The following is a 27,315-nucleotide window of genomic DNA, read 5'->3' on the forward strand; positions in this document are numbered from 1 at the left end:
TCAGCGAGCAGCGGAAGGGTCTTGGGGCCGAGTGGGCAGGAAGCCTGGGGCTTGTGGACGGCGTGCACGCGGACCCGCTGCAGAGGCCACATTTGTAACAAAGTAGCTTTTATAGGTCCCCACAAGGGCGCTGGTGGCCGGCCCACTAGGAGCCACGGTGGCCTTAGATCTTGCGCTCCTCCTCCGCCGACTCCGGAGAGGGCTCCCTCTCCGGGTCCCCGCAGCTCACTCCGCGCTGAGCGCTGCCGCGGGCCTTGGGGTCCCCGCCCTGGGCCCCGTCGGGGCCAGGGGCCGGCGGCCGGGGGCGCCGCGGCGCGAAGCGGGGGCCCCGGGGTGGCGCGGTCCTGCGCGCGCCCGGCCTGGGGGAAGCGTGGAATGGGGGAGGCGCGGAGGCCGCGGAGTCGCAGGCAGGCCAGGGCGGGGACAGCGGCGGGCGGGGGACGCTGCGGGAGCCCCCAGCGCGCCGCCACAGGTCCGCCTCGCCGTTGTGCAAGAGCACGAAGCGGCGCTGGGACAGCAGAGGCAGCATCTTCTGGCTGCACAGGCTCTTCTGGAAGGTCTCCAACGCCAGATCTAGGGAGGAGGAGGGGGTGGGTGAGGGGTGTTGTCGGGGGTGGGGGTGGGGGTGAGGAAAGGAGGAGCAGGGACCCAGCCTCCCGGGCATCACGTTTGCGGGGCCGGGGAGGGGGTTCCGGGAGAGAGGGGGAGGTGAAGGAGTGGTGAGGGGTGGGACCCAGGTGGGGGTGAGGTGTGGGTGGGCACCCCGGGGAGGGGGAGGTAGGGGCCTGAGCAGAGGGCGTGGCTGGGTTCTGGGGCTGGGCAGGGCCTCACCCAGGGTCTCCGTGACCACGGCGGGAATCACCTCTTTCAGGACTTCACAGTTGGTGTGCAGGGCGGGGTTGGAGTTCATCTCCAGCAGCCACACCTGCGCCCAACACTGGTCAGCAACCCTCTCCACTTACTTCTCGGGCAGCAGGAGGCGGAGGCCCTGGTCCTCATGAAGCCAGGCGACCCTGAGCAGGTCACTTCTTTTCCATGGCTTCACTCCTCCCCCATTTGCCCAAGGGTCTAAGACTCACTCTGGCCTTGGGGGCTGCCCCAGCTGCAGGAGCAGCAAAACCTTATGGACACACCACCCCCAGGGCCAGGGAGGGCACCAGACTGCTCACCCCAGGGGCCCGCATGCCCCTGGGACAGAGGGCCCCTGCCTGCTAGCCCACCACCACCCTGGGACACCTCCGCAGCACCTTGAAGTTTTCATCGATCAGGAAGTCACAGCCAATGAGGTCAAAGTAGCCCAGCTTGCACTCGAGTTTGGATTTGACGGCCAGGAAGCAGTGGGCCATGATCTGCTGCATCCGCTTCTGTGGGTGGGGTGGGGAGGGGTGACAGGATGTCACCTGTGGGCCCTGACTACACCCCCCAGGCTGGAACAGCCAAGCACACACATCTGTGCTCCCACTACTGCCCACACTCTTACACTGTAAGTCACAGGCTTATAGCCAGAAACTCCTTCGCTCTCATTTTATTCACCCAGCAGACAGGTGGCGCTCCCACTGTGTGGGGGTTACTGGGGCAGAGAGTGGGGAGCGCTCAGAAGTCTCTGCCCTCAGTTGTGACACGTAAGTCATTACACCCTTTGCACAGTGTACAAAGCTCTGTGCTGACAGAGAAGATGAAACAGGTGAGAAATGGGGGCCCTGGGGGTGGTGTGAAGAGGGGTATGGTCCGGGTGGGCCTCATGGAGGAGACAGTGAGCAGAGGGAGAAGATGGAGTGGGCAGCTCTGGGCTGGGGCTGGGACATCTGGTCAGAGCAGCAGCTGGAAGTGGGAGCATGCTCAAGGAGCTGGAGGAACAGATTGGGGCGGCTGTGACTGAGCTGAGCTAGGGGGCCAGTGGGAGATGAGACCGGAGTGGCACCAGTCACATCTCAAGGGTGTGGGAAGACCCTGCCTTTCACACTGAGATCAGAGCTGTTGGAGGGGGAGCACAGGAGGGCATAGATGACCCGTCCCTTAATAGGGTTCTTTGGCTGCTGTACTGAGAGAGGCTGAGGGGCCTGTCGCAATGATCCAGGTGAGAAATGGTGGTGGCTTGGGTAGCTGGAGGTGGTGGGATGGATGCTGGGTGTATTTTGAGGTAGAGCCAACCCAACTGATTGATGAAAGGATGGTGAGCTGTGAAAAGAGGAATGAAGGGTTATCCCTAGATGTTTGGTCCGAGACTCTGGAAGGATGGAGCCTGCAGAGGATGGGGGGAGGCCTGTGGATTCTGAGACCTCTAGGGGGTTGCTCAGGCCTCATAGTGTTGGTAGGCCATGGTTCAAGTTCAGGGGAGAGATCAGGGCCAGATGTTTAATGTGGTGTCTTTAGCACAACCATCACCAGTGGTTGTGAATACAGAGTAGAGCATCGGGCTGAGCCCTGGGCCCCTAGAGAGGAGCGGTTGGGAGCCGAGGAGCCAGCATGGGGGGTTAGAGGCAGCGAGCAAGTTTCTGGAAGCCATGGAGAGTGAGGAGCTGTGTCCAAAGTTGGCTGACAGGTCAGGGAGAAGAGGGCTGGGACTGACCCCTTTGGCAACACAAAGGTCACTGATGAGCCCAGCGAGCGTTTCAGTGAACAATAGGGTGAAACAATGCTGGAGCAGCTGCAAGAGAGACAAAGAGAGCATTGCAAAAGTGCCAGAGGAAAGTCATCTGAAGATAAGCTGCCGCATGAGAACAACCCCACACTGCACAAATTTGTCAGCATCGACCTTCTCAGAACCCTGGAGATTAGCCAAAGGTGCTCAGCAACCCAAAGAGTGTTTATTCAAGTAAAATCTTGAATCTTGGTAAAAACACCGAGCTTTTAACTTGCCTTAGTTTTATCCCCCACTACCCAGTTCAGCGCCAGCCTTGAAAAAAAAAAAAAAAAAGCCTGCATTTCCAGTACTGGAAATAGCAGAATGGACCTGTCCTGCAAAGAACTGTAGCTGTTTGTTGTGGTGCATCCAGTGATTCCTTAGAAGACCTCACCTGAAAAGAACTAAGGGAAAATATAAGGGCAATGTCTTACCGATTATCAGTGAGGAGACAGAAATCATAAGAGGGAGCCAGAAAGAAATTCCGGAGTTGAAAAGTATAAGAACTGAAATGTAAAAACATCACTAGAGGGGCTCAACTGTACAACTGAAGACAGGTCAATTGAGATTATCCAGTCTAAGGGACAGAAAGTAACAGGAATGAAGAAAAAACAAAGCTACAGAGACCTGTGGGACACAAACAAGCAGGCCAATGTGCAAAACAGGAGTTCCAGAAAGAGGAGAGAAAGAGGCAGGAAGAATATCCGAAGAAATAATGTCAGAAAACTTCCCAAATTTGATGAAAAATAACCTACACACCCAAGAAGATCAGTGAGCTCCAAGTAAGATAAACTCAAAAAGATTCCACCACATCATGAGCAAACTTTCAAAAGACAAAGACAAAGAGAATGTTGAAACCAGCAAGTAGAAATGACTTCTCATAAGAGATTCTCAATAAGATCGACAGCCAGTTTCTCATCAGAAACCATAGAGTTCAGAAGGCAGTGGGATGACATATTCAAAATACTGAAAGTAAAAAACTGTCAGTCAAGATTTGTAGATACAGCAAAATCATCCTTCAAAAATGGAGAAATTAAGACATTCCCAAGTTTAAAAAGTGGAGGTTATCACCAGTAGAATGTCCCTATAGTCCTTAAGGCTGAAATGAAAGGAAACTAGATAATAATTTTAATTCACAGAAAGAAATAAAGAGCTCTCATGAATTAACTACATAGTTAAATCTAAAAGACATAATAGGGGGATGGGTATAGCTCAGTGGTAGAGTATATGCTTAGCATGCACAAGGTTCTGGTTTCAATCCTCAGTACCTCCATTAAAAAAAAAGACACTATAAATGTATTTTTTGGTAATTGCTTTTTTCTTCTAACTTATTTAAAAGACAAATGCATAAAGAAATAATTATAAATCTATGTAGATGGATGCACAATTTATAGAGTTGTAATTTGTGACAATAACAGCATAAAGGGAGGGACAGAATTGTATAGAAAGAATGTTGTTTTTTAAACACTGTTGAAAGTAACTTGGCATTAATCTGAACTAGATTGTTATAAACTAAGATATTAATTCTGAGGGCAACAACTCAGAAAATAACTAAAAAGTGTATAATAAAAGAAATGACACTAGAAATGGTACCCTAGAAAATATCTGACATAAAAGGAGACAGTAATGGAAGAACTGAGAAACAAAAAAGACGTGACATATAGAAAACAAACAGCAAAATAGCAGACATATATCCTAACTTAGCAGTAATTATATTACACGTACATGGACTTAAACTTTCCAGTTAAAAGATGGAGGTTGGCAGAATGCATAAACCCCCATGATATGCTATCTATGAGACTCACTTCGGATTCAAAGACACAGTTTGAAAGTAAAAGGATAGAGAAAAGATACATCATGCAAACAGCAGCCAAAAGAGAGCTGGAATGTCTATAACTCGTATCAGAGAAAATAGAAGTTAAGACAAAAATTGAAGACATTAAAAAAAAGGACGTTTTATAATGATGAATCAAGAAGATACAGTAATTTTAAACATACATGCACCTAACAACAAAGCCTAAAAATACATGAAGCAAAACCTGATGGAATTGAGAAGAGAAATGAGTGATTCAGTAGTAACAGCTGGAGACTTCAGCATCCTAGTTTCAATGATAGAACAACTAGACAGAAGGTTAACAAGTAAACAGAAGACTTGAACCTTCTATAAACCAACTAGGTCCAAAAGACATCTTTAGAACACTCCACTCAACAGCAGAAAACACATTTTTCTCAGGCATACATGGAACATTCTTCAGGGTAGAGAATATGTTATGACATAAAATAAGTTTCAATAAATTTTAAAGGGTTGAAATCATAGAAAGTATGTTCTCTGGCCACAGTGGAATGAAATTAGAAATCAGTAAGAGAAATAAAACTGGAAAATTCTCAGGAATGTGGAAATTAATACACTCTTAAACGACAAATGAAAACAAAAACAGAACACACTAAATCTTATGGTGTGCAGTGAAAGCAGTGCTCGGAGGGAAATTTATGGCTGTAAACACCTACCCTGCACAAGAAGAAAGATCTCAAATATGTGAGCCAGTCTCCAACCTTAGGAAACTGGAAAAAGAAGGGAAAAATAAACCCAAAGCAAGCAAAAGGAAGGAGATAATGAAGCTCAGCCATAAATGGAAGAGAGACTAGAAAATGGAGAAAATCAATGAAGCCGAAAGCTGGCTCCTTGAAAAGATCAAAAACACTGACAAGCCCTCAGCTAAACTGACCACGAGAAGAGGAGCGATGACTCAAGTTACTGAAATCAAGAGAGGAAGACCTTTCGTGTAGATGAAAAGGCTCATAGTTGTTCATCAAATACCATGAGCTGTGTTCCAAAGGAATTAGATAATTAGAAGAAATGGAAGAACTTCTAGAAAGACAAACTAGTAAGCCTGACCCAAGGAGAAACGGAAGCTCTGGATAACCTGAAACAAGCAAAGCTTGCGTTAGTAACAACAACAACAGCAGCAGCACGCCTTTCCACAAAGGAAAGCCCATAACACGCTGGCTTCACTGGTGGGTTCTTCCGAATATTTAAAGAATTAACACTAATCCTTCACAAACTCTCCAAATACAGAAGAGAAGGGAACATGTCCAAAACCAGACAGACATACAAGAAAAGGATGCTAAAGGCCAGTATTGCTTATGATGTAGACGCAGAAATACTCAATGAAGTACTAGCAAACCAAGTCTAGCATCGTATTTAAAGGCTAATATACCATGTCTGAGTGGGATTTATCCCAGAGACGCGAGAAATGCAGTACACGCAATCAGCCAGTGTAATTCAACACCTCAAGAGAATGACGCTGTAGCAATCAAAACAGCGTGGTTCTGGCTCACGGACAGACACACACACCAGTGAGACAGGACTGAGAGTCAGGAAATAAACACACACACAGCTGGTCAGCTGATTTTCAACAGTGTGCCAAGAACAGTTTCTCTGACAAGTGGTCCTGGGACGACGGGATAGCCACGTGCAAAAGACTGAGGTTGGACCCTTACCTCACACCACACACAGCAATTAATGCAAAAAGAGATCAAACTTTTAGAAGAAAGCATAGAAATAAATCTTCACCACCTTGGATTTGGCAATAGAGTCTTAGGTCTGACATCAAAGCATGAATGAGCAAAGAAGTAAAGATAAGTTGGACTTTATCAAAATCTAAAACTTTTGTGCAAGAAGGGACATTATCAAGAAAGTGAAAAGAGAACTCACAGAAAGAGAGAGCATATTTGCAAATCACGTTACCTGAGAAGCGTCAAGCGTCCGGAATAGGAAGAGCTCTAGAGCCTAGCAAGGAAGAGCCGGCAAAGGGTCTAAACAGGAGTTTTTCTACAGAAGATACAAAAATGGCCAATAAATATTGAAAACATGCTCAGTGTCCCTGTCGTGAGGGAAACGCAAATCACTCCCTCAGTGAGATATCACTGCACACACACTGGATGACTATTAAACAAAAACAAAGGAAAAACAGCAAACGTTGTTGGAGGGATGTAGAGAAATTGGGACCATCAAACATTGCTTGTGCAGCCACTGTGGAAAATGGTTTGGCAGTTCCTCAAAAAGTTTAACATAAGAGTTACCACATGACCCTGCAATTCCCCTCCTAGACATATACCCAAAAGAACTGAAAATACATGGTCGTGCAAAACCTTGTACATGAATGTTCACAGCAGTGTTATTCATAAAAGATAAAAAGTAAGCTACCCAAATGTCTATCAACTGACGAATGTTTATCTAAACAAATTGTGATCCATTTACACTCGTAAACAGGAAGGAAGTACTGACTCTGCAACACAGATGAGTCCTGAGGACGTGGTTTCGCAGTGAAAGAAGCCAGGAAGGCCCACATGCGAGTGACCCCATCACATGAAATGTCCAGAACAGGGAAACCCACACGGATGGGAAGCAGCTTGGTGGTTGCCTGGGAAGGGGGAGGGCGATGGGGGGGGATGAGTGGCTACAGGGCTTCTTTCTGGGGAGACAAAAATGTTCTGCAATTAGAGAGAGGCGATAGTTGTCCAGCTCTGTGAATACACTAAAACCCTCTCTAACGGGGTGGATTTTACGTCATGTGAATTATCCCATTTGAGAGGGGGGAGAGGTGGGGGTCACTGGAGACTCCGTGCCAGGCTCTGGCTAGAATGCAGCCCCGCCCAAGGATGCTGGGGGCGCAGCCTGGTGTAGATGTGCAGGCAGAAACACCCTGGCCCCCCAACCCTAGGGGGTCACGACCCTTGGCCCCTCCCCCAGGTGGGGTGGGTGGGGCACAGACGGACCGTGAAGGTGGTGAAGACCCAGTCTCTGGGGAGGCCCTTGGTCTCGCAGAACTTGTCGTTGATGTAGCGGTTGAGGTGCTCCATGCTCCACACTGTGTCCTCCTTGAACAGCATGTAGAGGGGGCTCTTCTTCTGCATGAACTAGGGGGCAGTGCAGCACCTGGAGGCCATCCCCCAGAGCACCCGGAGGCCCTGCCCCTGCCAGGGCCCCTAGGAAGAGCCTCACCCTAACCCAGCTACGCAGAGACCCCACAGAGGTTCTGCTCCTTCAGGACACCTGCAGGGGCCCCTTGCTGAGACCCTCCCGCAGCACCTCTTTCCACTAAGAAGTTCCTGCAGATCCTCCCGGAGGGCTCCGCCTAGACTCTCTCCATTAAGAACCTCCCACAGAGACCTCTGCCCACAGGACCTCTCCACTGAGGTGCTCACAGAGACCTCTCACCCCTCGGCTCTCACTCTTGCCCACACCTGATCCACACCCAGAGGGAACTGAGCTGGCGGTTGGAGTGCATGGCTCTTGGTCATTTCAACAGGAGGCCTGGCTGTGGCTGAAGGGGAGAGGCAGCACTGACTGCAGGCAGGGGCAGCCCGGACCACCTCTGGGCCTGGACCATCTCCAGGTCTGGGCCATGTCTACAGCTGGATTCTTGTCTGCAATCTTGAGTAGTTATTTCATCCAAGGCTGCAGGGAGGGCCCTCACCTGTGGGGGGCATTTACCTGGTTGGTTAAATGGCCACTGAGGTCACTGGAGCAGGGATCATAAAGGTTGAGGGTGAGGCGAGCATAGCCATGGCCGAAGAAGACCATGTAAGGTGTGGCGCAGGCGATGAGCAGGTAGGAGCGCACGTCGAACTTCTTCCCATCCAGCAGCAGCGGGTTCTTGATGTACCTGGGGAGGCGTGGGGCCCACGGTGTCTGAGCACATGGTCGGCCTGGCTAATTCCTCAGCACACCTGCCACCTGTCTCAGGTGTGCCCTGTGGGTCCCCTACTCTTGCCTGAGTGCAGCGTCCATTGATGAGGGGACATTTCTGAGCCTCAGCAGGTCAGGGAACTGGGAAGAAAGGCCTGGCTCCTAGAGCTCAGCTTACTGTGTGTGTCTGGGGCATCCCAGGGCACAGCTTGCTCTAGGAGCCTGGAAGGAGGGAGCAGGTTGGGCCCCTGTGGGCAGGGAAGACTGCCTGGGAGAGAAGGGAGGAGAGAACTTGGGCCTTAAAGGGAAGGCGGCTTTGGAGAGGCAGGGAGGGGACATCCCAGGTGGAAAGAGCTGTAGTTCTAAAGACCCAGAGACCAGGAGAAGCTGCTTGGGATGGCAGAGGGCAGTTCCGGCAGGAGTGAGGTCCACGCTGGCAGGTAGGGAAGTCCAGACGGACCCTAGTGAGGCTAGACTGTGCCCTCCACCCGCTGTGTGAGGCTGAGGGTCTGGACCCCACCCAGAGGCAGAGGGAGCAAGGGAGGGTGGTCAGCTCTGGCTGCCGGCCTGAAGGCTGCAGCTGGCAGGGTCGGGGGTGGGGGAGAGGCTGGCCGTAGGGAGACCTGTGAGGCTTGGCTTCTTGCAGGACAGAGGGCCCAGGGCCCAGGCCAGGGAAAAAACTGAGCAAGACTTCCCTGCCCCACACTCATCCATGTCCAGGAGCCTGTGTGTGGGGGCATCCCTCTGAGATTCTGGCCGGATGTGACATCCCCACCTCTTCTGGCTACACAGGGGCCCAGCTTGGGGACCCACAGCCTTCCACTGCCAGTGACTCCTCTGGGGGCCCAGTGACCCCCACGAGCCCTCACAAGCACCAGCAGGCCTAGAATCAGCCACACCCAACCAACGCCCCTGGTCGTGCCCACACACAGCAAACACCTCTGCACGACTCGTGCCTGAGGCACCCGGGGCGGCATCTTGTGGTACGTGGGGGCGTCCTCGATGCTCTGCGTCTTGGCCTGGAGGGCAGCGACTTCCTCCCGGTTCCTGACCAGAAAGATGCCTTTGCCCTGGTTGGAAGCGGTGGGCTTGCAGATCCACATCTGGGTTTCTGGGGAGAGAGCCCCCTGAGTCTGGGGCCCTCCCAGCCCCTGCGGCGATGCCCATCCACGGCCCCACCCACACGCCCTCCCGCCCTGACCACATCCAGCTGTGGCTCCACTCCTGCCAGGCTTTGGCCTCCACTGCGGTTCATCCATGACCCTCCCCGACGTCGCCCCAGCCCTGGCCTTGACCTCACTCTCCCTGGCCCCGCCCTTCCCCCCCGACCACACCCCCACCTCCACCTCACCTTCGCCCTGCCCTCAGCACGCTCCCACATTGGTCCACCCCAGCACTGGACTCCCCAGAGTGGGCCTGGTGTCCAGCAGCCTCTCACCATCAAAGAGGGTGAAGAAGGCTTCTCTCTCGTCCCTGATGTCCAGACGGTAGGTCTCTGGGAAAAATTCTTCCATTTTCAGGATCCTGCAGAAGCAGGGAAGTGGGAAGACACGGGGAGGGTTGCCCCCCTCCCCCAGGCTTGGCTGGCCATTTTAGGGGTCTGACCCGGGGGTGGCTTGGAGGGAGAGTGTCCACTGGGAAGCTGGGCTGGGCTCCAGGCATCCCTGCAGCCTTTGGTTTCCTCTGACACACACACATCCCAGCCCCACAGCTGTCTCCTCTGGACATTTGCACCTTCTGTTCCTGGCCAAGATCACTCTCCCGGCTTCTTGCACACCTCGCTTCTCTGCAGGCTGCCTCGTCCACATCCCAGCCCCTCTCCCACCTTCCTGCTCTCAGGCCTTTGCGAGTGGTCAGTTCAGACCTGTGTCCCAGGCCAGGCCAGAGCCCAGCGTGTAGCTAATGGTTGGCACGGATCCCCCGACCTGGGATGCCCTTGACCCCCTTTCACCTGCCACTAGGCCATCCTTCAGCTTAGGGGAGAAGGGCTGAGTGCATCTACCTCTGTGGCCCAAGGCGTCCTGGGCTGGTCCACATGAACTCTTCCAGGGCGGGTGTTGTGTCCTTTCCAGGTCTATACCCCAGGGGGACACAGAGCCTGGCCTGAGTGGCACTCAGTGTGTGGAGGATGGACGGCGGGGTGTCTGGAGAGGTGGGGAGTGGGTGGGGGCTTGGTGGTATGTTCGTGGTGTGTGGATGGGTATTGGTTGGACAAATGGATTTTGGATGGAAGTAGGTGCATGGGCAAGTGGTCTGGTGGATGCCTGGAGGGCAGTGGACTGAAGCTGCTGACAGAAATGGGTGGAGGTGGAAGCTGGACACGTGGCTGTAAAGGTGGTGTCGTGGATGACCGGGTAGTGGGTGGCTGCCCGCCTGGTAGGGGGAGGACAGGGAGGCAGATGGAGGGGGAGCTGTTTGGATGGGTGGGCAGTTGCGTAAATGGCTGGCAGTGAGTGGATGAGGGTGGACAAGTGGCTGCAGGTTGGAGCGCATGGACTGGGTCAGGCCCGGCTGCATGGTGGGTGGGTGGAGGAGGACCTGTGAGAACGGGCAGTGGAGACTGAGTGAGGGACGCCAGTGGGTGGCTCTGTAGCAGGCGTGTGATGACTGCTGGGGTCCAAGAGGGTGGGTGGATGGAATGGTGGCCGGTGTCGGACGTGGAGATCGGTCGGTGAGCACTGGCTGGGTCAGTGGGAAGGCGAGAGCAGATGGACTCAGTGGAGGGCGGGCGGGACCAGTGGCCAGCGGGCGCGTCGGGTTGGGTGGGTGCCTGGTGGGCCGGGGCAGGCTCACTTGGCCTGCGTGCTCGGGGGCGGCTTGCTGGTCCTGCTCACGACCCGCGCGTGCTCCCTCAGGGCTCTGAGCAGCCCGATCTTGGTGGTGAGGAGCTGGTTATTGGGGAGCTGGAACAGCAGCTGCTCACCTGGCACGACAAAGCCCAGAAGTGTGCGGCCGTGCGGCGAGGAGGGCCGGCCGCGGCTGCGGGCCCCCTGCCGCCCCTACCTTCCCGGAACCGGCAGTAGGTGTCCCTGCACTTGACCTCGCACCACGTCAGCTTGCAGTCCTCCCGCTGGCTGTCCTGGGTGCGCTGCCAGCCCTTGCTCTTGCAGTAGGAGCTGATTCTGCAGGGCGAGGAATGGCGGTGACCCAAGGGCCGTGGGGAGCAGCAGCGGAGCGGGGCCCGGCCGGGCGGCAGTGGGGCTGGGCAGCACCTGAGGCCCCACTCACACTGAGGCCCCGTTGGTGCCTCCGATGTAGAAGACGGGACCCTGCCCAGTGCTGGGCGGCTGCTTCTCTCCCCCCAGCAGGTGCTTCTCCAGGAGGGCAGCCTGGGGCCGGGCAGCGTCAGCGTCGTCCGGGAGGTCTGCGGGCAGGTGGGCCGTCAGAGGCTCCGGGCCGGCAGGTGACTTTCCCACCCTTCCAGGGCTCCCCCCAACCTGTGTGTCGGCCCTGCTGGCCCAGCTGATGCAGGAGGCCCTCCTCTCGGCAGCTCCCCATTGATCTCTCACGGGCCCAGCCTGCGGACAAGGTAGGGGTCGGAGGGGGTGGCTGGGGGAGGCACCCACTCGGAGTCTGGCTGGAGCCCCTGGGCCATCCCCCAGCCATCTCGGCCCATCTCAGTCCAGTCTCGGGCTCAACCAGAGGTTCCCCTAAGAGAGAGGGGACTGCATGCCACCACCCAGGGCCAGCCTTGGATGGGCAGGGTCCCTCCTTACCAGCAGGGCAGGGGCTCAGTACAGGGCTGAGGCCAAGGTGTGAGTCAGGAGCTGGGGACAGACATGATGCAGGGACATGCCCAGGAGAGTGGGGGTCACAATGTCCATCACGACATCATGGGTGACCCATGTCAGTCAGGGGAGGCCCCTCTTTGTGCCTGTTCAGACCCCACTTCAGCTGTCCTCTGCCATACTCAGCTGGCCCAGATCCCACACCCAGTGTGTGGCTTCCAGCCGGCCCCACTTCCAGGGCATGGCTGTGTGGTCCCTCAGTGAGGCCTTCTTTGGGAAGGGGCTGCCTGTCCCTGGTTGGCCCCGGACTGGGGGGTGGAGCCAGTTCCGTGACTGTATTCACCTGGCCCCCAGGGGCAGCTCTGCAAGACCCCTGCCATCCTTGGCCGCTTGCCGCTCTTTGTGTGGATCTGGGTCCGAGAGGCGGGTCCCCAGTGGTGGATGAAGAGGGTGTGGCTGTGGGCACTGGGGTGCGGGCACCTCTGGGAAGACACCGCCCTGACCCCTCTGCAGGACCTCCGGACAGTCCATGGCCCGAGCCCTTGTACTGGGCCCGAGGTCAGGCCCACCCTGCCCGGAGAGGGGTGCCTCTTGGGGTCCTGGTCTTGGGCTTCCTTTTGTGGCCGGCTCCTGTCTCTGTGGTGACTGTGGGGCCTGGTGCCCCTTGGGGGCTGGGCCGTCTCTGCATCTCGTCTGTCCCGGGCGAGGCCTCTTCTGCAGGGACTGTCTGTTGGGCGTCTCTGCGCTCGGCCTCGGTGCTGGCTGTAAGGAGGGCTGCCATCAGGCCTGCCGGGTTGGGCAGGGGGCGCCCTGGCCCCGAGCAGGCCCCTCCCAGAGTCAGGGCGGGGACTGCGGAGTCCAGCAGCGTCCTCCCTACTGCCCTGGGCCCTACCCCGAGGATGATGCCTGCCTAGAGCTCCTTTTGGCCAACTTGGGAACATTTTAGGGAATTTTAGCCATTCCTTGACAGGTTTTTCCCTATCTGGGGGCTGCCTGGGAGGCAAAGATTTTTCTGAAAGATTGAAGAAACACCAGCCGTGGAAAGGCCAGCACCCTGGGGAGTTCCAGGCAGAGAGGGGCTCCTGCCCCTGCAAACCAGGTACCAGCAGACTGCTCTCCAAAGAGGACAGTCACTTTGCAAGCAAATCAGCTGGTCACACAAGAGATGCTGACAAAGGCCTCTGTCCCCATTTAGAACAGAAGAGGGTAAACTGGGAACAGCTGTCAGCATGGTTGTGGGGGCTGGGAGGCTGGCTGGGTGCGAGGAGAGCCTCACGCCCCTGCCAGGGTGGGCTGAGCAGTGTGGACGACCTGGAGCCTCCTCCCCAGCCACACCCACTCAGAACGACAGGGCTCTTTGGATGAGGCTGTGTCGGGGCTGGACCCCGCTCGGCACGGCTGGGGGATATGGGCCTGCTGATAACAGGGAGGGTGCATGTGTGTGTGTGTGTGGGCATGTGTGTGCCTCCCCATTGCCTGGGAGACCCACCCCCTGCTGGGGATACGGACAATGGGTCAACAGACATCTGACGGAGATCCCCCAGGTGTGAGCAAGAGCTTGACACACACACTGGTGCACACCGTCCCGCTTGCACATGCACACACGTACACACAGATGTGCGCAAACACAGGCGCATGTCATCACGACAGAGGAAGAGGAGCGGAGGCACCAGGACAGAAGGCACAGGACACAGCCCTGGGGAAATGCTGGGCCAGCTTCCTCACCCCAAGAAGAGGGCCGGGCCGTGGGAACAGAGGAGCAGGGACTGTGGAAAACCCGTGGAGACTGAAAATGCAGTACAAGGGTTGGAAGTTGGAGGCAAGGAAATGGCCTGGAAAGGAGAATGCTGAGAAGGAAACGGAGTGACAGCTGAGTCCGGAGGTGTCTCAGAGCAGGAGGCAAGGTTCCTGTGACGAGCCCGGGCTGGTGGGAAGTCTTGAGACCCCTCCTCAGGGAATCCTTCCCTGGGAAGGAAGCTGGGCTGTCCCAGGGAGTGGCTCTGTGCCTTGGTGTGTCCACCTGTGGAACGGGCCTGCGGGGCTGCTCTGGAGACAGTTCTGACACATGACACGTGCAGACATCTGTCTTGTCCAGTGTGTTCAAGGAGGGCCCTTGGGACAATGGTGAGGACCGAGAGGGCCCGGCCCGTGCCGAGCAGGTGAGGGCCAGCCCGGAGAGAGCCTTCTTTGTGGTTAGGATGTGAACGTGGGAGGGAGCCCCGGTCCCGCAGACCAAAGCGGTGGATGATGTCTGCGGTATCACCCAGACACAGCAGGTGCCAGGAGGTGGGGTCCAGGGCACTGGCTTTCAACATGAGCCTTATAAGCCTCTGTCCCTATTTAGCTTGCCTGACTCTGTACATTTTACTACTTTCACAAAGAATTGAACAGGCCGTGAATGATCACTTCTTGTCTTTCGAATTAACAAAGATTAAGGAAGACAGCAGCCCTGGGCATGCACGCGTGTGGTGAGACACGCCCGTGGGCTGCAGGCTGCAGCCTAGGGGTCCTTGGCACCGAGTTCTGGCCCCGGGAGCCTTGCTGAGCAACTGCACGTTTCAGACTCTCTCTAAAGGACTAATTCTAAACGGAGAGACAACGCCCTACGCTGAAAGAGGCTCCTGGAGTGTTATCCATGGTGCTGAGACGCAGGGTGTGAGTGGCCCTGGCAGAGGGGGGTGGCCACTCAATGAGGACTGAGGAGGGCGGGTGTTCAGTGAAAACTGTAGAATGAATTTGTAAGTAAACCTTTTACCTGGTCAGGTAAAAAGACCGGCAGTAAGTGGCGCCCCGGTGTGATGGATGGAAGACCCTCCTGAACGTGAAGAAAACATCCCGGAAAATGAGACATTTGTGTCCTGCCAGGCGCCTCCCCCCAACCGCGCATTTGGCAACCTGGGGCGCTGAGGAGGTGCTGACATCGCTCGCCGGGCTGGTGCCTTCTGTCCGGGGTCCAGTTTTCCGGGGGAACGTGGGTCCCGCGGATTTTAGGAGGCTGTCCTTCGGGGGATCGGTTCTGGCAGACAGAACTAGTCCTGAGCAAAGGAACTCGTCCTGAGGGGCCTCTACCCCCAGGAGGCCTGCCCTTCTCAGCCTGGCCTGGGGGTCTCTGCCACTCACGCTGTGGCCCTGGGGGCATGGGCCCTCTGCAGAGGGTTCTCTGCCCAGCCAGGCTGCCCGTCTCCTCCCCTCCCCTGCCTCCCTTATGCTCCAGGCAGAGTCCAGAGAGGATCCACAGGGTTGCTGGAGGCCAGGGGGCTAGATTAGGGGCATGGGACGGCAGGCCCCAGCCCTCATGCCCAGCCAAGACTCCTGCTGGTGGCCCGCCTGTCCCTCTTACCTGCCTGACAAGATGGTGCAAGCCTCTGCCAGGGAAACAACAGTGGTGACCAGGCAACCGTCTCCCAGCAACCATGACCCAGTGGCCCAGAGGTGAGCAGGCGATGGCAGGGGAGGGCAGGAGGCCAGGCCCTGTGGGGAGCTGGAGGGTGGGGGGCAGCCACTGAGGCTGGAGAAGGGGCACTGTGTGCACGGCCCCCACCTGGACCCTCCATCTTCCCAGATCATTCCTGAGCCTTCTCAAGGTCCCTGAATCCCTGGCCAGACCCCAGACCTGACCCCATTGTGTTTTTTTGTGCTCATTGTGGTTTGCCTGTTCCATTTTGTCTCCGCTCACTAACAACCCCAGTATGTGGAGTCCACATTTTACAGGACAGAAAGTAGGGGCTCAGCAAGACCATGCTTCCCAAGAGTAGAGGGGCCCACACCCAGGTCTGGGGGGCCAGGGCTGCGGGAGGGCTCCTGGCCTCTGTGCCGCTGGCTGCACTGCATGGCCTCCCCTTGGGTGTGTTACCAGGTGTCTCTGCCTAGGGTGCCTTCACATGCTTCTCGCAGGGCTGGGTGGCGGCCCCCCAGCCCGTGTCCACGTCCGAAGCCCCCGAACCTGTGGATGCAACCTCACTTGGAAAGGGGGTCTTTGTAGATGGGATTGTCTGATGGGCCCTAAATCCTGTGACCAGTGTCCTAGTGGAGGGAGGTAGGCAGAGAGGAGGAGAGAGGGAGGGGAGACGCCGGGTGAAGGTGGGGCAGAGGCTGCAGGGAGGCAGCCACAAGTCCAGGGGGCGCCTGGAGCCCCCAGGGGCCGGAAGAGGCAGGAAGGCCCTCGCCCTGGAGCCTCTGGAGGGAGCGCGGCCCTGCCCACACTCAGCTTTCTGGCCTCAGGCCTTCAGAACTGTGAGGGGAGGCATCTCTGTTGTTTTGAGCCCCCCAGTTGGTATAATTTGCTATGGACATCCCAGGAAGTTAATGCACTCCCTAAGTCCCTCACTTCTGAGGGTCCCACGTGGTGCCCCCTCCACCACAGGGAGGCATCCCTGACCCCACACAGAGGCTGATGCATCCACAGGCTGGGGGCCTGCTGGACTGTGGTCTGAGACCCTTTTGCCCTAGGGTAGCTGTAGGTCAGCCCAGAGGGGTGGAGAGCTTCTTCAGACAAGACCTTGACTGAAGGGCATCCTGACCTCAGGAGCTGGTGGCCCTTCAGCCTGGGCCTGTAGGGGGCAGCAACCAGGGCCAGGCAGTGGGGCCACTTGTCACCTGCAGGCCACTCCTCTTCCCTTGGCCTGAGCACACCTTTCGGAATCCCCACGCTGTCCTCCTTCTGGAACCCATGCCCTCCTCTGCCATCACTTCTAGGGGTCCAGGCCCTGAGGAGGCTCCCAGCTGGGCCAGCCCACTCCTCTGCTCCGTATGGGTTCTGGGGAGGTGGCCCCCTGCCCACATGGTGACACCAAGAGCTCAAACTCAAAATCTGCTTTATAACCTGAAAAACTGGATGGTATGGGTGCCCCCCCAGTGCAGCCTTTCTCACAGCGGCCCAGGGCCGGGTCATCAGCCACAGCTACAGCCTGGGGCAAGGCAGCCAGTCGTCAACCCCGCAGGGCAGACGCCTCTCTCGCAAGGAGGCTGGTGGCTGGGGTGCCTCTGGGCTCGGCTTTGCTTGGCCCGAGTGCACTGGAGGCAGAAGGAGGCGGTCCAGGCCCTGCTCTGGGCAAAGGTCCAGCAACCCTCCTGCAGCAGCGATTGGGGTCTTCCAGGCAGGTCAGGCCCTGGCCCCTCATGGGGAGTTGGTGCCTTTGCTGGACCAGGAAGCTCTCCTCACTGGCCCCCGGGCAGCCTCTGGCCTCTGTGTCCCTCTGCTTGGCTCCTGCCAGGTCCCGGCCTGGACATCTGCTCAGAGAGGCTTTCCTGGGCCACCCGCACCCCCTCCCACACTTCCCTGGCCTTTTCAATGCCAGCAGCCCTCACAGCTGGCAGGTGCTGCCTTAGGGCCTTCCTGCCTCTGTGGCTCCCTCTCAGGGACTTTCCTTGTCCCCCACCGTGTCTACAACTGCTCTAGCTCTCAGAGGGGCTCAGGGAGGGTGGGACGGAGCAGGGAGGGGCCCCTCTGCCCTGACTCTGGCCACAGAGCCCTGAGCCAGAGCCATTAGCCAGTCCTTTGCAAAGCTGTGGGTTGGGACCCTGGGACCTGCTTGGAATTCTCTTGGGAAGGAAAGGGCTTTGGTGGGGCAGCCACGAGGCTGAGGGTAGTATCAGCATCCAGAAGTTTGGTTTTGTGGATACCTTTAGACAGAGGACATCTTGATGAGCCTCAGTGGGTAGAGCAGAGGGGAGTGGGGTGGGGGCTGTGGGGTGGGGGCCTGAGGGCGGTCAAGGGTGCGGGACTGCCTGGCCTATTGCCCAGCGTGGGTGGGTGACCGTCTGTCTGCTCACCCCTGAACCCTCCGACTGCCTGAGCCCTGAGTCAGTCCTGTGGGTACCCAGGGGAAGCAAGGAGAGATGCCCTGCAGGCCCAGCACCCCACCAAGGGTGGAGTCTCCAGGGTCCTGGTGCCACCTAGGGTGGGGGCGAGACCGGCTTGGGGTGCCTCTGGGGGCACTGTTGCCCACTGTACTCTTCCCCACCCTGGGCTGGGGGTTTAGGGGGCTGGGGCTGCTTCAGTCTTGTCCTCCTCAGCATCCCCCACCCCCGTATAGGTGGGGGTGGCAAGGGATGAGGTCACCTCCCTGGAGAGGCTTCCAGGGGGGCTCCAGTGCTGTGCTGCCTGCAGCCCCCAGTCTCTTCTGGCCTGTGGCAGTGCCAGCAGCGCAGTGCTGTACCACCTGCTCCCAGACTCTCAGTGTGGGGCCCGCTGGGCCCCCTGCCTGTGCACCTGAGTTGAATGGAAGGTCCACATGCTTTATTACACCAACAGTCCCTTGTATCTGTGACAGAAAGCCCACCTCAGGGTCACAGGGCTCCCCTAGTCAGGGCCAGGGGCTGGAGGTCCAGGGCTTGGCCTCTGTGCCCTGGGGGGACTTGAGGTCCTGGACCTGGGGCAGAGGTGCACTGAGGGCCCAGGACCACTGCTGGCACTGATGGACTCCGGGCCCCCTCTCCACCCAGTGTCCGGCAAGGGGCCCCTTCTCCGGCGTCGATCAGGCCTTGGATGGACGGCATTACCAGACAGTATTAGACAGAGGACCAGATCTAACCTTGTCTGGTAAGACCCCCATCGGTAGGCTTAGGTGCAGGCAGTTTCGTCGAGGGGCCCTTCTAGAAGAGGGAGAGAGGGTTCAGCCGGGCGGCGAGATCTCTAGACCCTCCTGAGTCTGCGGGGCAGTCCCAGAGGCCCCCGTAGCCCTGTCCAGGACTGCTCTGAGAAGGGCTCTCCTGTAGATCCCATCCCGGGAGCTGCCCTGCCGGCACCTGTGTTCATGGGCGCAGCTGGGGAGCAGTCTGGCTTCCCTGCTCTCGATTCCGAGTCAAGGTGGCTGCGGCATCCTCTCCGATTAACGGGTAACAGCCAGGCCAGAGGCAGGCCCTCCTCGCTGGGGAACCTCCTGGGCCCAGGCAGGAGGCCGCCCCTGTGCTTGTGCCGGGCAGGTCTGGAGTCCTGGCTTCAGATCAAAAAGATAAGATAAAGGGCCATCCTGGCCTCAGTGATTTGAGACAATGTACCCAGTCTTGCCTGTGACACTGTAGGGGCTGGGGTCAGGGAGAACAGCACAGAACGTCCACTGTGTAGGCCTGTGGGTTGGGCCCAGGGCACCTGGACACACCCTTGTCCTTCCTGCTTCCCCAGTGGACAGAGGGAGCGCAACCCTCTTTGTGCAGCAAGAGGTGGTTGCCCGTGGCTGACCCAGCTGACCAGGGCCTTTAAGGGCAGAGCCAGCTCCCAACAGTGATGTGGCTGGGGTTCCCTGGACCGCCACAGTGGCTGTCTGACCCTGTGTGGTGGACCAGAGGGGCTGGGAAGAGAAGGCGAGGGCTGCTGCTTGCCGGCTCTGTACCAGCCAGAAAGTGCATGTCTTTGTGTGGCTGCTGACCTGGGCCCTGTGGCTGCCTTGCTTGGGGTACTCGAGCCTAGCCACAGCAGATGCATGGGGGAGAGCGGCCAGGCCCCTGAGAGGCCAGCCTCTGGGCTGGTGGCTCTTCTCAGGTCCTCGTGTCCTGGGTCCCTTGGGGAGGCCTAGGGGCCCTGATGAGGCAGAACCAGTCCCACCCTCGGACTTGCTGGGCTTGGCTGCAGAGCTGAGACAGGCCGTCTGCCCATCCCCCAGCTCGGCCCAGCATGGAGACCAGGAGCTCAGGACAGCACATCTAGGCCACTTCCCGGTGGGTGGTGGGTCACCTTTGAACATCGTTACCAGACAGTGTTAGAGTTGAGCTGAGGAATCCAGCACTGTCCGGTAAGATGCCCACAGAGGCCCAGTGCACCTCGGTCTGAGGACGCGGGACGGACGTGGGCGCCTGCCCCGCCAGCAGGCCAGGCCCAGGTGGAGGCAGGGAGGCCTGTGTGCTGCTCCCTGCTTTCCCAGAGCCAGGACACCTGGGGCCGCAGACCTGGGACCAAGGCTGAAGGTGTTGCTGGTCTACAAGGGGGCCTACCCACCCTGGCCGGGCCGGGCCTGACCGCGCCAGGCTGGGCCTTCACCCTCCACAGCCTTTGTTGCGGCTCCGCTCAGCCCACACCTGTCAGGTGTGGTGGCAGCACCTGCTTAGGTGCCATGGGCAGGGCCCAGATACCTGAGCACCCTAATCCCAGCACACTGGGGGCAGTGGTGGGGCTCGGTGCAGCTGCAGGAAGCCTTTGATTCTGGGGGCCGAGAAGGGGCTCAGACACGTCCAGGCCTTGTGGGGGGTGCTGCCTGAGGTCAACTTTCTGCTTTAAGGCCCCACCCGGAAGCCAACGGGGCAGGACAGGGTGGGGAGCTGTGGGTGGGTCAGCCGACTGTGGGTGTTGGGGAGCTGGGGCTTGCGTGGGAACTGCGTGGGGCCTGTGCGTGGGGAGGGCGGGTGGGGGCCAGGCTGGGGGAGGGCGGCCCCCTCGCTGCGTGCAGGGCCCCGCCGTCATCATTACCAGGCAGTATTAGAGACCAGACACCATCCAATGCTGCCCAGTAAGATGGCGATGGCCGCCCCTCATTGGGTTTGGGGGCCGCCCGGCAGGGTCAAGAGGAGACTCAGTGGGGGTGGCGCCCAGCAGCATGAGGTAGAACCACGTCTTCCCAGGGCTCTGAGGTGGGGAGGACCACAGGATGACCTCCCTGCCCACCCAGCCCCTGCTGGCCTTGCAGAGCCACCAGCTCCGGGAGTGGGGTGGGCACCTGAGGGGGACAGGTGGCTGGGGGCTGACGGGGCGGGAGCAGAGGGGGCCCCTTCTTCTGGGTGGTCCCAGGGAAAGGCCCAGCGCCTGGGGGTCTCTGGTGAGCATGCGTGTGTCTGAGGCCTGGGGCTGCTGTGGCAGGATCGCGGGTCTCTGCCTCCCAGATGCAGCCCCAACAGTGTCCAGTGGCTTGCTGCCACCTCCTGCCCTTGTCAAGGGCTTGGACGGGGATCGGGACCAGGATGGAGGACAGCTGCCAGGGACGGCACCTGGGCTCTCCTCAGCCCCCACTTGCCCAGCCGGGCAGGTGTCCTGGGGCCCAGGGCCCCCACCTCCTGCTGGGTGCCTTGTCACCAGTGCCCCACTGATCTGCCCCCCAGGGTTCTGGCTGTGAGGTCTGAGGGTGAGCTGGTGCTGTGCCTGCGGGAGGGGTGCGAGAGGGGCAGTCCTGTCCAGCAGGTGCCTGGTGGTCACTGTGGCTTCTGTGCCCACTGGTCTGAGGTCCAACCCCAGAGCAGATGGAACAGCGGCCCCCCAAATGCAGGATACAGGGACCTGCGGGGGCCTAGCCAATCTCGGAGGCACCCCTAGGGTGGGTGTTCAGAGTGTGGGGGTGGGGTTGAGGAAGTGGGCAGCTCTGTGGCTCTGCCCTGCTCAGTGTCCACACCTGGGGCCCCATATGGAACTGAGAGACCCCTGGCCCCCTGCCCTGAGGACACTGAAGGGTCCGATCCTCTCTCTTGTCCCTTCTCTGTCCCCATACAGGTGGCAGCCAGACCTGGAGAGCCGGCCAGAGCAGCTTCTCAAGTTTTCCGGCACCTTCCACCTACAGAGGCTGCAGGGAGAGGGCGTGGCCCCATGCTGATTCCCCCCAGGCTTCCAGGTTGACCACAACAAAGACTGTGTCGTTCCAGCCCCTGGCCTCAGTCCACCCAGTTCACCCAGTTCTCTGGGTCATGCTTGGGAACGCCGGTCCACCCAGTTCTCTGGGTCATGCTTGGGAACGCTGACATATCTCAGAGGTCCCGGCCGGACCCAGTAGGTCTGGCACTGGGGGGTAGGTGGGATGCCTGTCCTCCACACGGGAGGGGGCTTCACAGATGCTTGGGCCCCCCAGGTGACCATGTACAGGCTCAGAGAGTGGCACCCACGGCCAGGATGCCCCTCCTGGCTCAACCTTGCCTTCCAGTGTTTCTCCCTTGCACCCCGTAAAGTCAATTCACTTTTTTCTGAGCTAAGTGAAACCGTCTAGACTTCACTTTCAGAGCTGAGTTAAATTTCAGCTCCATTCTTGGCTGCCAGGCCACAGGGGGAAGGCAGCGGGGTGAGGGGATGTGGGCAGGAACCCTCCCTCCTAGGCAACCCACTGAGCACAGGCGGCTCTGGCTGCGTGGCCTCCGGAGCCGGGCCTGGTGTCCCCAGTGCCCCTGGCTGCCCTACTTAGGGAGCACTGAGGGCCTGGGAGAGGCCCAGGCCAGCCCAGCCCAAAGCCAGGTGGACAGGCCACCTCCACTGTCTACTGCCCACCAGCTCACCAGCCATTACATTCTCCCCTAGGAGGCGGAGGCCTGGCGCAGGTGGGCAGCAGAACGCTCCCCTTTAAGTTCCAGGACAAAACACCACTCTCCTTCTCCCACTCAGAAAATCCACAGGGAAAGACTGATGCCTGGCCAGGCCTCCGCATGGCTCATATGGGGGTCAAGGCCCTGACCGTCCTGCGCCTAGCTGAGGCAGGCAGGCGCGTCTTACTGGCTGAAATGAAAAGCGAAAATAAGTGCTCCCTGTTTCCTGGTGCCCCAGCCGGTGCTTGCCTGGCCAGTTGTGGGCAGGAGTGGAGCCAGTGCATGGTCCCTGGATGCGGGGTCTGGTTGACCATCACCATCCCAGCCAGGCTTAGCTGGGACAGTCGAGCAGTCAGAGCAAACAGCCCACCTGAGGGTGCCCAGCCTGCCCGGCCTGGTAGGTCCCACCTGCACAGGACAGGGTGGGGTGGGGAACACGATCCCAGCGTGAAAAACCAACAGGCTGGTTAACCTGCCCGACGGGCCTTAATCAATGGTGAGGCCGCACAGAGAACAAAGCACAGAAACCCAACTCCTGTGCGCGGCTGGATCAGCCAGCCGGGCAGGGAGCCCCTAGGGCGGGGGCGGCCAGAAGCTGGCCTGTCTGCACGCGGGCACGGCTTCAGTGTTGGCCGAGCTTCTCGTCCACGAGGCCGGGCCGCCATTTCCACTGCTGGGCCTTTGGGCTGCACATGCCTGCCCACCGCCCTGCCCTCCCCACACCAGAGGACAGACCAGGCTCCTCAGGAGGCCCGTGGCTTTGACAGGCTCTTTCACCTTCTCCTAAATTCACCAAACTGATTTTGCAAATAAGGTATTTGCAAATTACCAACATGTCTGAAAATGCACAGCGGATGGTGTTCTGAGTTTCCATAAATGCAGAACTCATTGTGCCTAATTCAATGTGCTGCCAATGGCTCTAACTTTTAAGCATTTCACCTGGATTACTAGGAACAAGTGAACCAAAACCAGACCAACCCATTTCTCCATATGCTCAGCCTAAAAAGCCCTAAAACGCTCCCGGCGGGTTAACTAAAACGTCCTACTCTTCTTCCCTGAAGTTTTGTTCATCAGGAACAATGAACTCTGTAGTGAGCCTCAGAGAGAGTTAGCCCTCCGTCACAGCAAAGTTATCATCTGCCAAACTTCAAAACTGCCTGAGAAAGCCAACGATTTGTGTTGTGGAACAGCTCTGGGGTCCCCAGCACGCTCAGAGCTGGGTGTGCCCGGCTGTGGCCACACTTCCAGAGTAGGGTGTTTGTATGGCCGTGGCCAAGGCTGCAATTTTGTGTTTCAGTGAAGGATCTTTAGAACAGACTTTGGACCTGACCCCAGTAACCGTGTTGGTGGGGCCAGCCTGCACCTCCTCCAAGGTGGTTCCGGCTCTGCTGGCGCCTCACACGGGAACGGGAGAGAAAGAGCATGAATCCAGGCCAGACCGGCTCTGGCCCCATGCTCCAGCCATCACCAGTGTGGCCAGTGGCAAAGCCGAGCCCTTCCCATGAGCAAACCCCAGAAGCCCGTGCCCAGAACTGAGGGCGCCCCAGGCCTTCCCAACACCCGGCTCCAGGGAGCAAGATGCCTCAGAACTGGCACCTCACCGTCCACCTCGGGAAAAGGCTTTCCAGAAGGCCCCGTGGCCAGGTGGAAGGCAGGAGCCCTCAGCTGGCAAGCCCAAGCTGCCCTCTGGTTGGGCGGGAAGATACCCCCCGCCCAGTGCCCGCCTGCCTGGCCCCGCAGACATGGCCTGGACCCCCTGACCATCCTGAGCCGCCGGCACGGCTCCACACCCAACACCTGGCAGGCCTGGCCCCAGGGGCCCACCTTCCCCTAGGAGAGGAAGGGCCACCCTTCCCTGAGTCCTGGCCGCAGCTGGACTCTGCTGCCCATGGGCCATCGCCACCATCACACCATCCTCCCAGGTCAGCTGCGCACGGCTGCGGTACACCTGAGGCTCTCCGCACAGAGCGGCCCCCTCAGGCTCCTCCATCTCCACCTCCTGCACTTACCTGCCCAGACAGGTTCTGTGCCTGGAGGAGGAGGGTGGGAGGCCACTCCCTGCCCCCGTGCCCACGGCTGCCGGCTCGTCTAGCACCGTCCCTGCGTCCAGGACCCGCCAGGCCTCAGCTCGGACACCAGAGAAAGCCTTGGCACCAGTCATCCCGAGTACCCGTCAGCCCCTGGTCGGCAGCCCGGGCACCAAGGTCTGGCTTTGGCCCAACCTGCCCCCAACCAAGATCGGCCTCGAGCGGCATGGAGGCTGCGAGGACCACCCGCCTCCTGGGAGACCAGCTTCCTGCTGCCCTCAGCTGAGGCTCCACACAAAGGAAACTGAGGTTCACACGTGTGCAGGTGGATGGCTTGCCGGGCCTGTGGGGAAAGTTCTGAGAGCAACTGGGAACAATGGAAGCAGCGCGGGGCAGGGCAGGGCAGGGAAGAGGCGGCGAGGCCCCGGCTCGCCTTACATGTAGGGCCTCCCCCCTCCCCACGCAGGTGCCTGCTCTGGGCCGACCAATCTCCACTCCTGGCTGCCGACAGGTGTGTCCCCCGGGCTCCCATAGGCCGAGAGGGAGGCAGCGCAGTGACGCGGCAGCAGGGCGGGCGCCAGGCCTACACATTCCTGCCCCCGCCTCGCCCAGCTCGCCTGCCTGGCCAGGTTGAACAAAAACCAGAGCAGGGAGCTTCTGCAGGGGCTGCAGTGGAGCATGCGAGCCAGCGGCTGGGAGGCTCAGGCAGCAGCTCCTGTCCAGCCCTGGACACCGCCTCACTGGACAAGGAGGGGCATGGACTGGGGTCACCGCCGGCACCCTCTGCCTTCCCCTTTGTGGCTCCAGTGACAACCCTGCCCCTCGGGGTGGTGGGCCCCCCTTGACCAAGGGCAGAGGCTGGACCTGATCTGGGGGCTCCAGGCCCCCAGCCCCCAGTGGTAGTAGCAGTGGAGGGTCTGCTTTACATGGGACTCTCCCGGGTACCCCCAGCCCCCCACCATGGGCAGGTGGGCCCAGAATCAGGGTCACACAGACCCGCCCGCTGGAGGAGCCAAGCTGCCGGAAAAGGGGCCTCCCTGCCAGGTTGGGGGGACGGCCTGCTGACTGAGGCCTCAGGGGAGCCCCTGGACTGTGGGTGCAAGGTTTCGTGTTGGGGTTGGAAGGGCCCGGGGGCCTGTGGCCGCAGGGTGGGAGGGACGGGGGGGACACGCCTGAGGGCATCGTGCTCGTTCCCTGTTCCCAGCGGAAGGGCCTGTAATGAGACAACAGTGATCCCAGTAATTAGTCCGACCGCAGAGACGTCCCAAGGCCCAGCTGCTCCCATGAAGAGCCCCAGCAGCTGTGCTGGGAACTCCCAGTGACAAGGGCCGTCCCTGGCCGCCCACACTCAGCCTTGCTCTACCTGGGAGTGGGGCTCTGTGGCCCAAAGGCCGTCCTCCAGGGGTGGACGTGACCAGAGGGCTGAGTCGCCATCATAGCAGGCTCTCTGGCATCGCACGACTCCCCACCACACAGGGGACTCAGAGAGTGTACGGCCCTCAGGAGCCTCCATGGGCCTGGGTCACTGGGATCATGGTGGGAGAACCAGAAATCCACCAAGGGCCCTTCTAGAGGGGCGATGAGTCCACTGCCCCTCTGGATGCCCCCAGGCTGGTCCACTCCCAGCCTGCAGAGGGGGAACAGACAGGAGCTGGTCTAGTCCTCCTGGGCCTGATGCAGGGCGTCTGGGAGCCAGTCCTGGGGTCATCGGTGACCTCTGACCCCAGCCCCTCCTCTGGATCGTCAGGACGCCCGTCCAGCCCGCTGCCCACCCAGGTGTCCACGTTGTGTGTGTGAGGTGTGTCAGGCACTGCGTTTTGGGGAGACCAGGGCATTGCCGTTGAGTGGGAATGGGAGGAGGGGCTGCTTGGGGCCGACCCTCTTTTCAGGCTCACACCCTGCCCTCCTTGGATGCTGCCTGGTGGGGCCACACGTCGGCGCCTTGGGGATCAGCCCAAAGAGGTCAGGCTGGGGCTGATGGGCTTGGCGATGCCAGACTTCAGAAGCTCCCAGGAGGATGAGGGGCGGCCAGAAAGAGCCGTGGCCGATGTCCTCTAAGCCCCCTGGAGCCAGGACAAGGTGGACACCAGCAGGGCCCTGCTCAGTTCAGTTCTGCCAGGAAGGAGTGTGAGCTGGGGTAGGGAAGGCCCCTGGAGGGGTGGCCGAGGGGCATCGCCCAGCCCGAGAAGAGGCGGAAGCCACCTCCTCCGAGGTGGGGCTGGCCTGGCCTGCCTGCAGACTGAGCCTCTTATCACCAGTTGGGACCCTTTCCCACCACCTCAGAGGCTCCACGCAGACTCAGAAACACGTGGTCAGGCTGCGACTGTCTCAGTCAGAGTAAAAGGCCACGCGGCTTTCTGTGGGAGGTTTGCTGAGGCAGCTCCACCGGCCAGCTGCCCTGGGGTATGGGGGACCCTTGTCGGGGGCCTCTCTGCCACTCCAGGCGATTATCTGGGGAAACCCGAAGTCCTGGTGGGAGGCTGCCCCAGCCCGTGATTGTGATGGTCAGGAAGCAGCTGGGCTTCCCTGTGCGAGGGTGGCCCAGCAGCAAGTGCCCCCAGGGAGCAAAAGCCCTTTTGACCGTCCCCCTGGCTCACCAGTTTCAAGAGGACAGTTCCGGCCTGGCTGACCACTTGCACCCTGACCTTGCAGTGACCGTTCACCACTTGCCTCGCCTATTCTGCCTAAGTTCCAAGCAGAGTAAAAATGATCCAGAGTGAGACAGAGCCTTGTGCTGGCACATGGCCGAGGGGTCTCGGCAGGGTTGGCAGGTGTCCTATACCTCAGTTTCAAACAGATGGTCAGCTGAGATGTTCCCTTTGCCCCCACAGTCGTGGCAGGCAGCTCCTGCCAGCGCAGTCTGGGCCCGAGGGTGCCTGGCACCTCTGAGCTCTGCTGTTGGCCGCCTCCAGGCCCTGAGCTGTGGTGGTCACTCCTCATGGAGCACCTGTGGCTGCAGCAGGACCCAGCTCCTGCCCCTTGCAGAGGCCCTGGTCCCTCTGGGGCAGCACTCCCCAACCACTCAAGGGTATGTGT

General features: G+C 59.0%; 1 protein-coding gene and 1 long non-coding RNA gene across 9 annotated transcripts; one reads left to right on the top strand and one right to left on the bottom strand.

The window, feature by feature from the left end:
* Nucleotides 1–91: 91 nt before the first annotated feature.
* On the bottom strand, nt 92–24,676 carry TTLL10 (tubulin tyrosine ligase like 10). Of its 8 annotated transcripts, XM_072975680.1 has the most exons (17): nt 24,262–24,676; nt 15,384–15,524; nt 14,939–15,059; nt 14,799–14,858; nt 12,387–12,805; nt 11,753–11,833; nt 11,544–11,679; nt 11,319–11,437; nt 11,109–11,238; nt 10,318–10,389; nt 9,754–9,839; nt 9,255–9,426; nt 8,121–8,292; nt 7,403–7,543; nt 1,248–1,364; nt 832–925; nt 92–573 (listed from the first exon to the last, which is right to left on the bottom strand). In XM_072975680.1, exons 3-17 carry the CDS (start codon nt 14,962–14,964, stop codon nt 164–166), a joined length of 2,235 nt encoding a protein of 744 aa, XP_072831781.1. In that variant the 5' UTR covers nt 14,965–15,059; nt 15,384–15,524; nt 24,262–24,676; the 3' UTR covers nt 92–163. The 8 variants fall into 8 exon arrangements, with proteins under 8 accessions (XP_072831781.1, XP_072831783.1, XP_072831784.1 ...); XM_072975682.1 differs by lacking the exon at nt 24,262–24,676 and having other exon boundaries at nt 14,963–15,059; nt 15,384–15,507; XM_072975683.1 differs by lacking the exons at nt 14,799–14,858; nt 24,262–24,676 and having other exon boundaries at nt 15,384–15,507.
* Nucleotides 18,104–21,603, top strand: LOC140700831 (uncharacterized). The gene is made up of 2 exons (XR_012079565.1): nt 18,104–18,584; nt 21,456–21,603. It is a non-coding gene; the product is annotated as an uncharacterized lncRNA (long non-coding RNA).
* Nucleotides 24,677–27,315: the final 2,639 nt, after the last annotated feature.

The sequence above is a fragment of the Vicugna pacos genome, chromosome 13 (assembly GCF_048564905.1).
Source record: "Vicugna pacos chromosome 13, VicPac4, whole genome shotgun sequence".
In the NCBI taxonomy this organism is placed as follows: Eukaryota; Metazoa; Chordata; class Mammalia; order Artiodactyla; family Camelidae; genus Vicugna; species Vicugna pacos.

Coding starts and splice junctions, on each gene's coding strand:
- TTLL10 (XM_072975680.1), bottom strand. CDS start 14,964: ATGTCAGCACCTCCTCAGCGCCCCAG. Junction 10,390..11,108: donor CCCCCGAGCACGCAGGCCAA/GTGAGCCTGCCC, acceptor CCTGGGGTATAG/ACCTGGAAAGGACACAACAC. Junction 7,544..8,120: donor GTGGCCATTTAACCAACCAG/GTAAATGCCCCC, acceptor ACTGCCCCCTAG/TTCATGCAGAAGAAGAGCCC.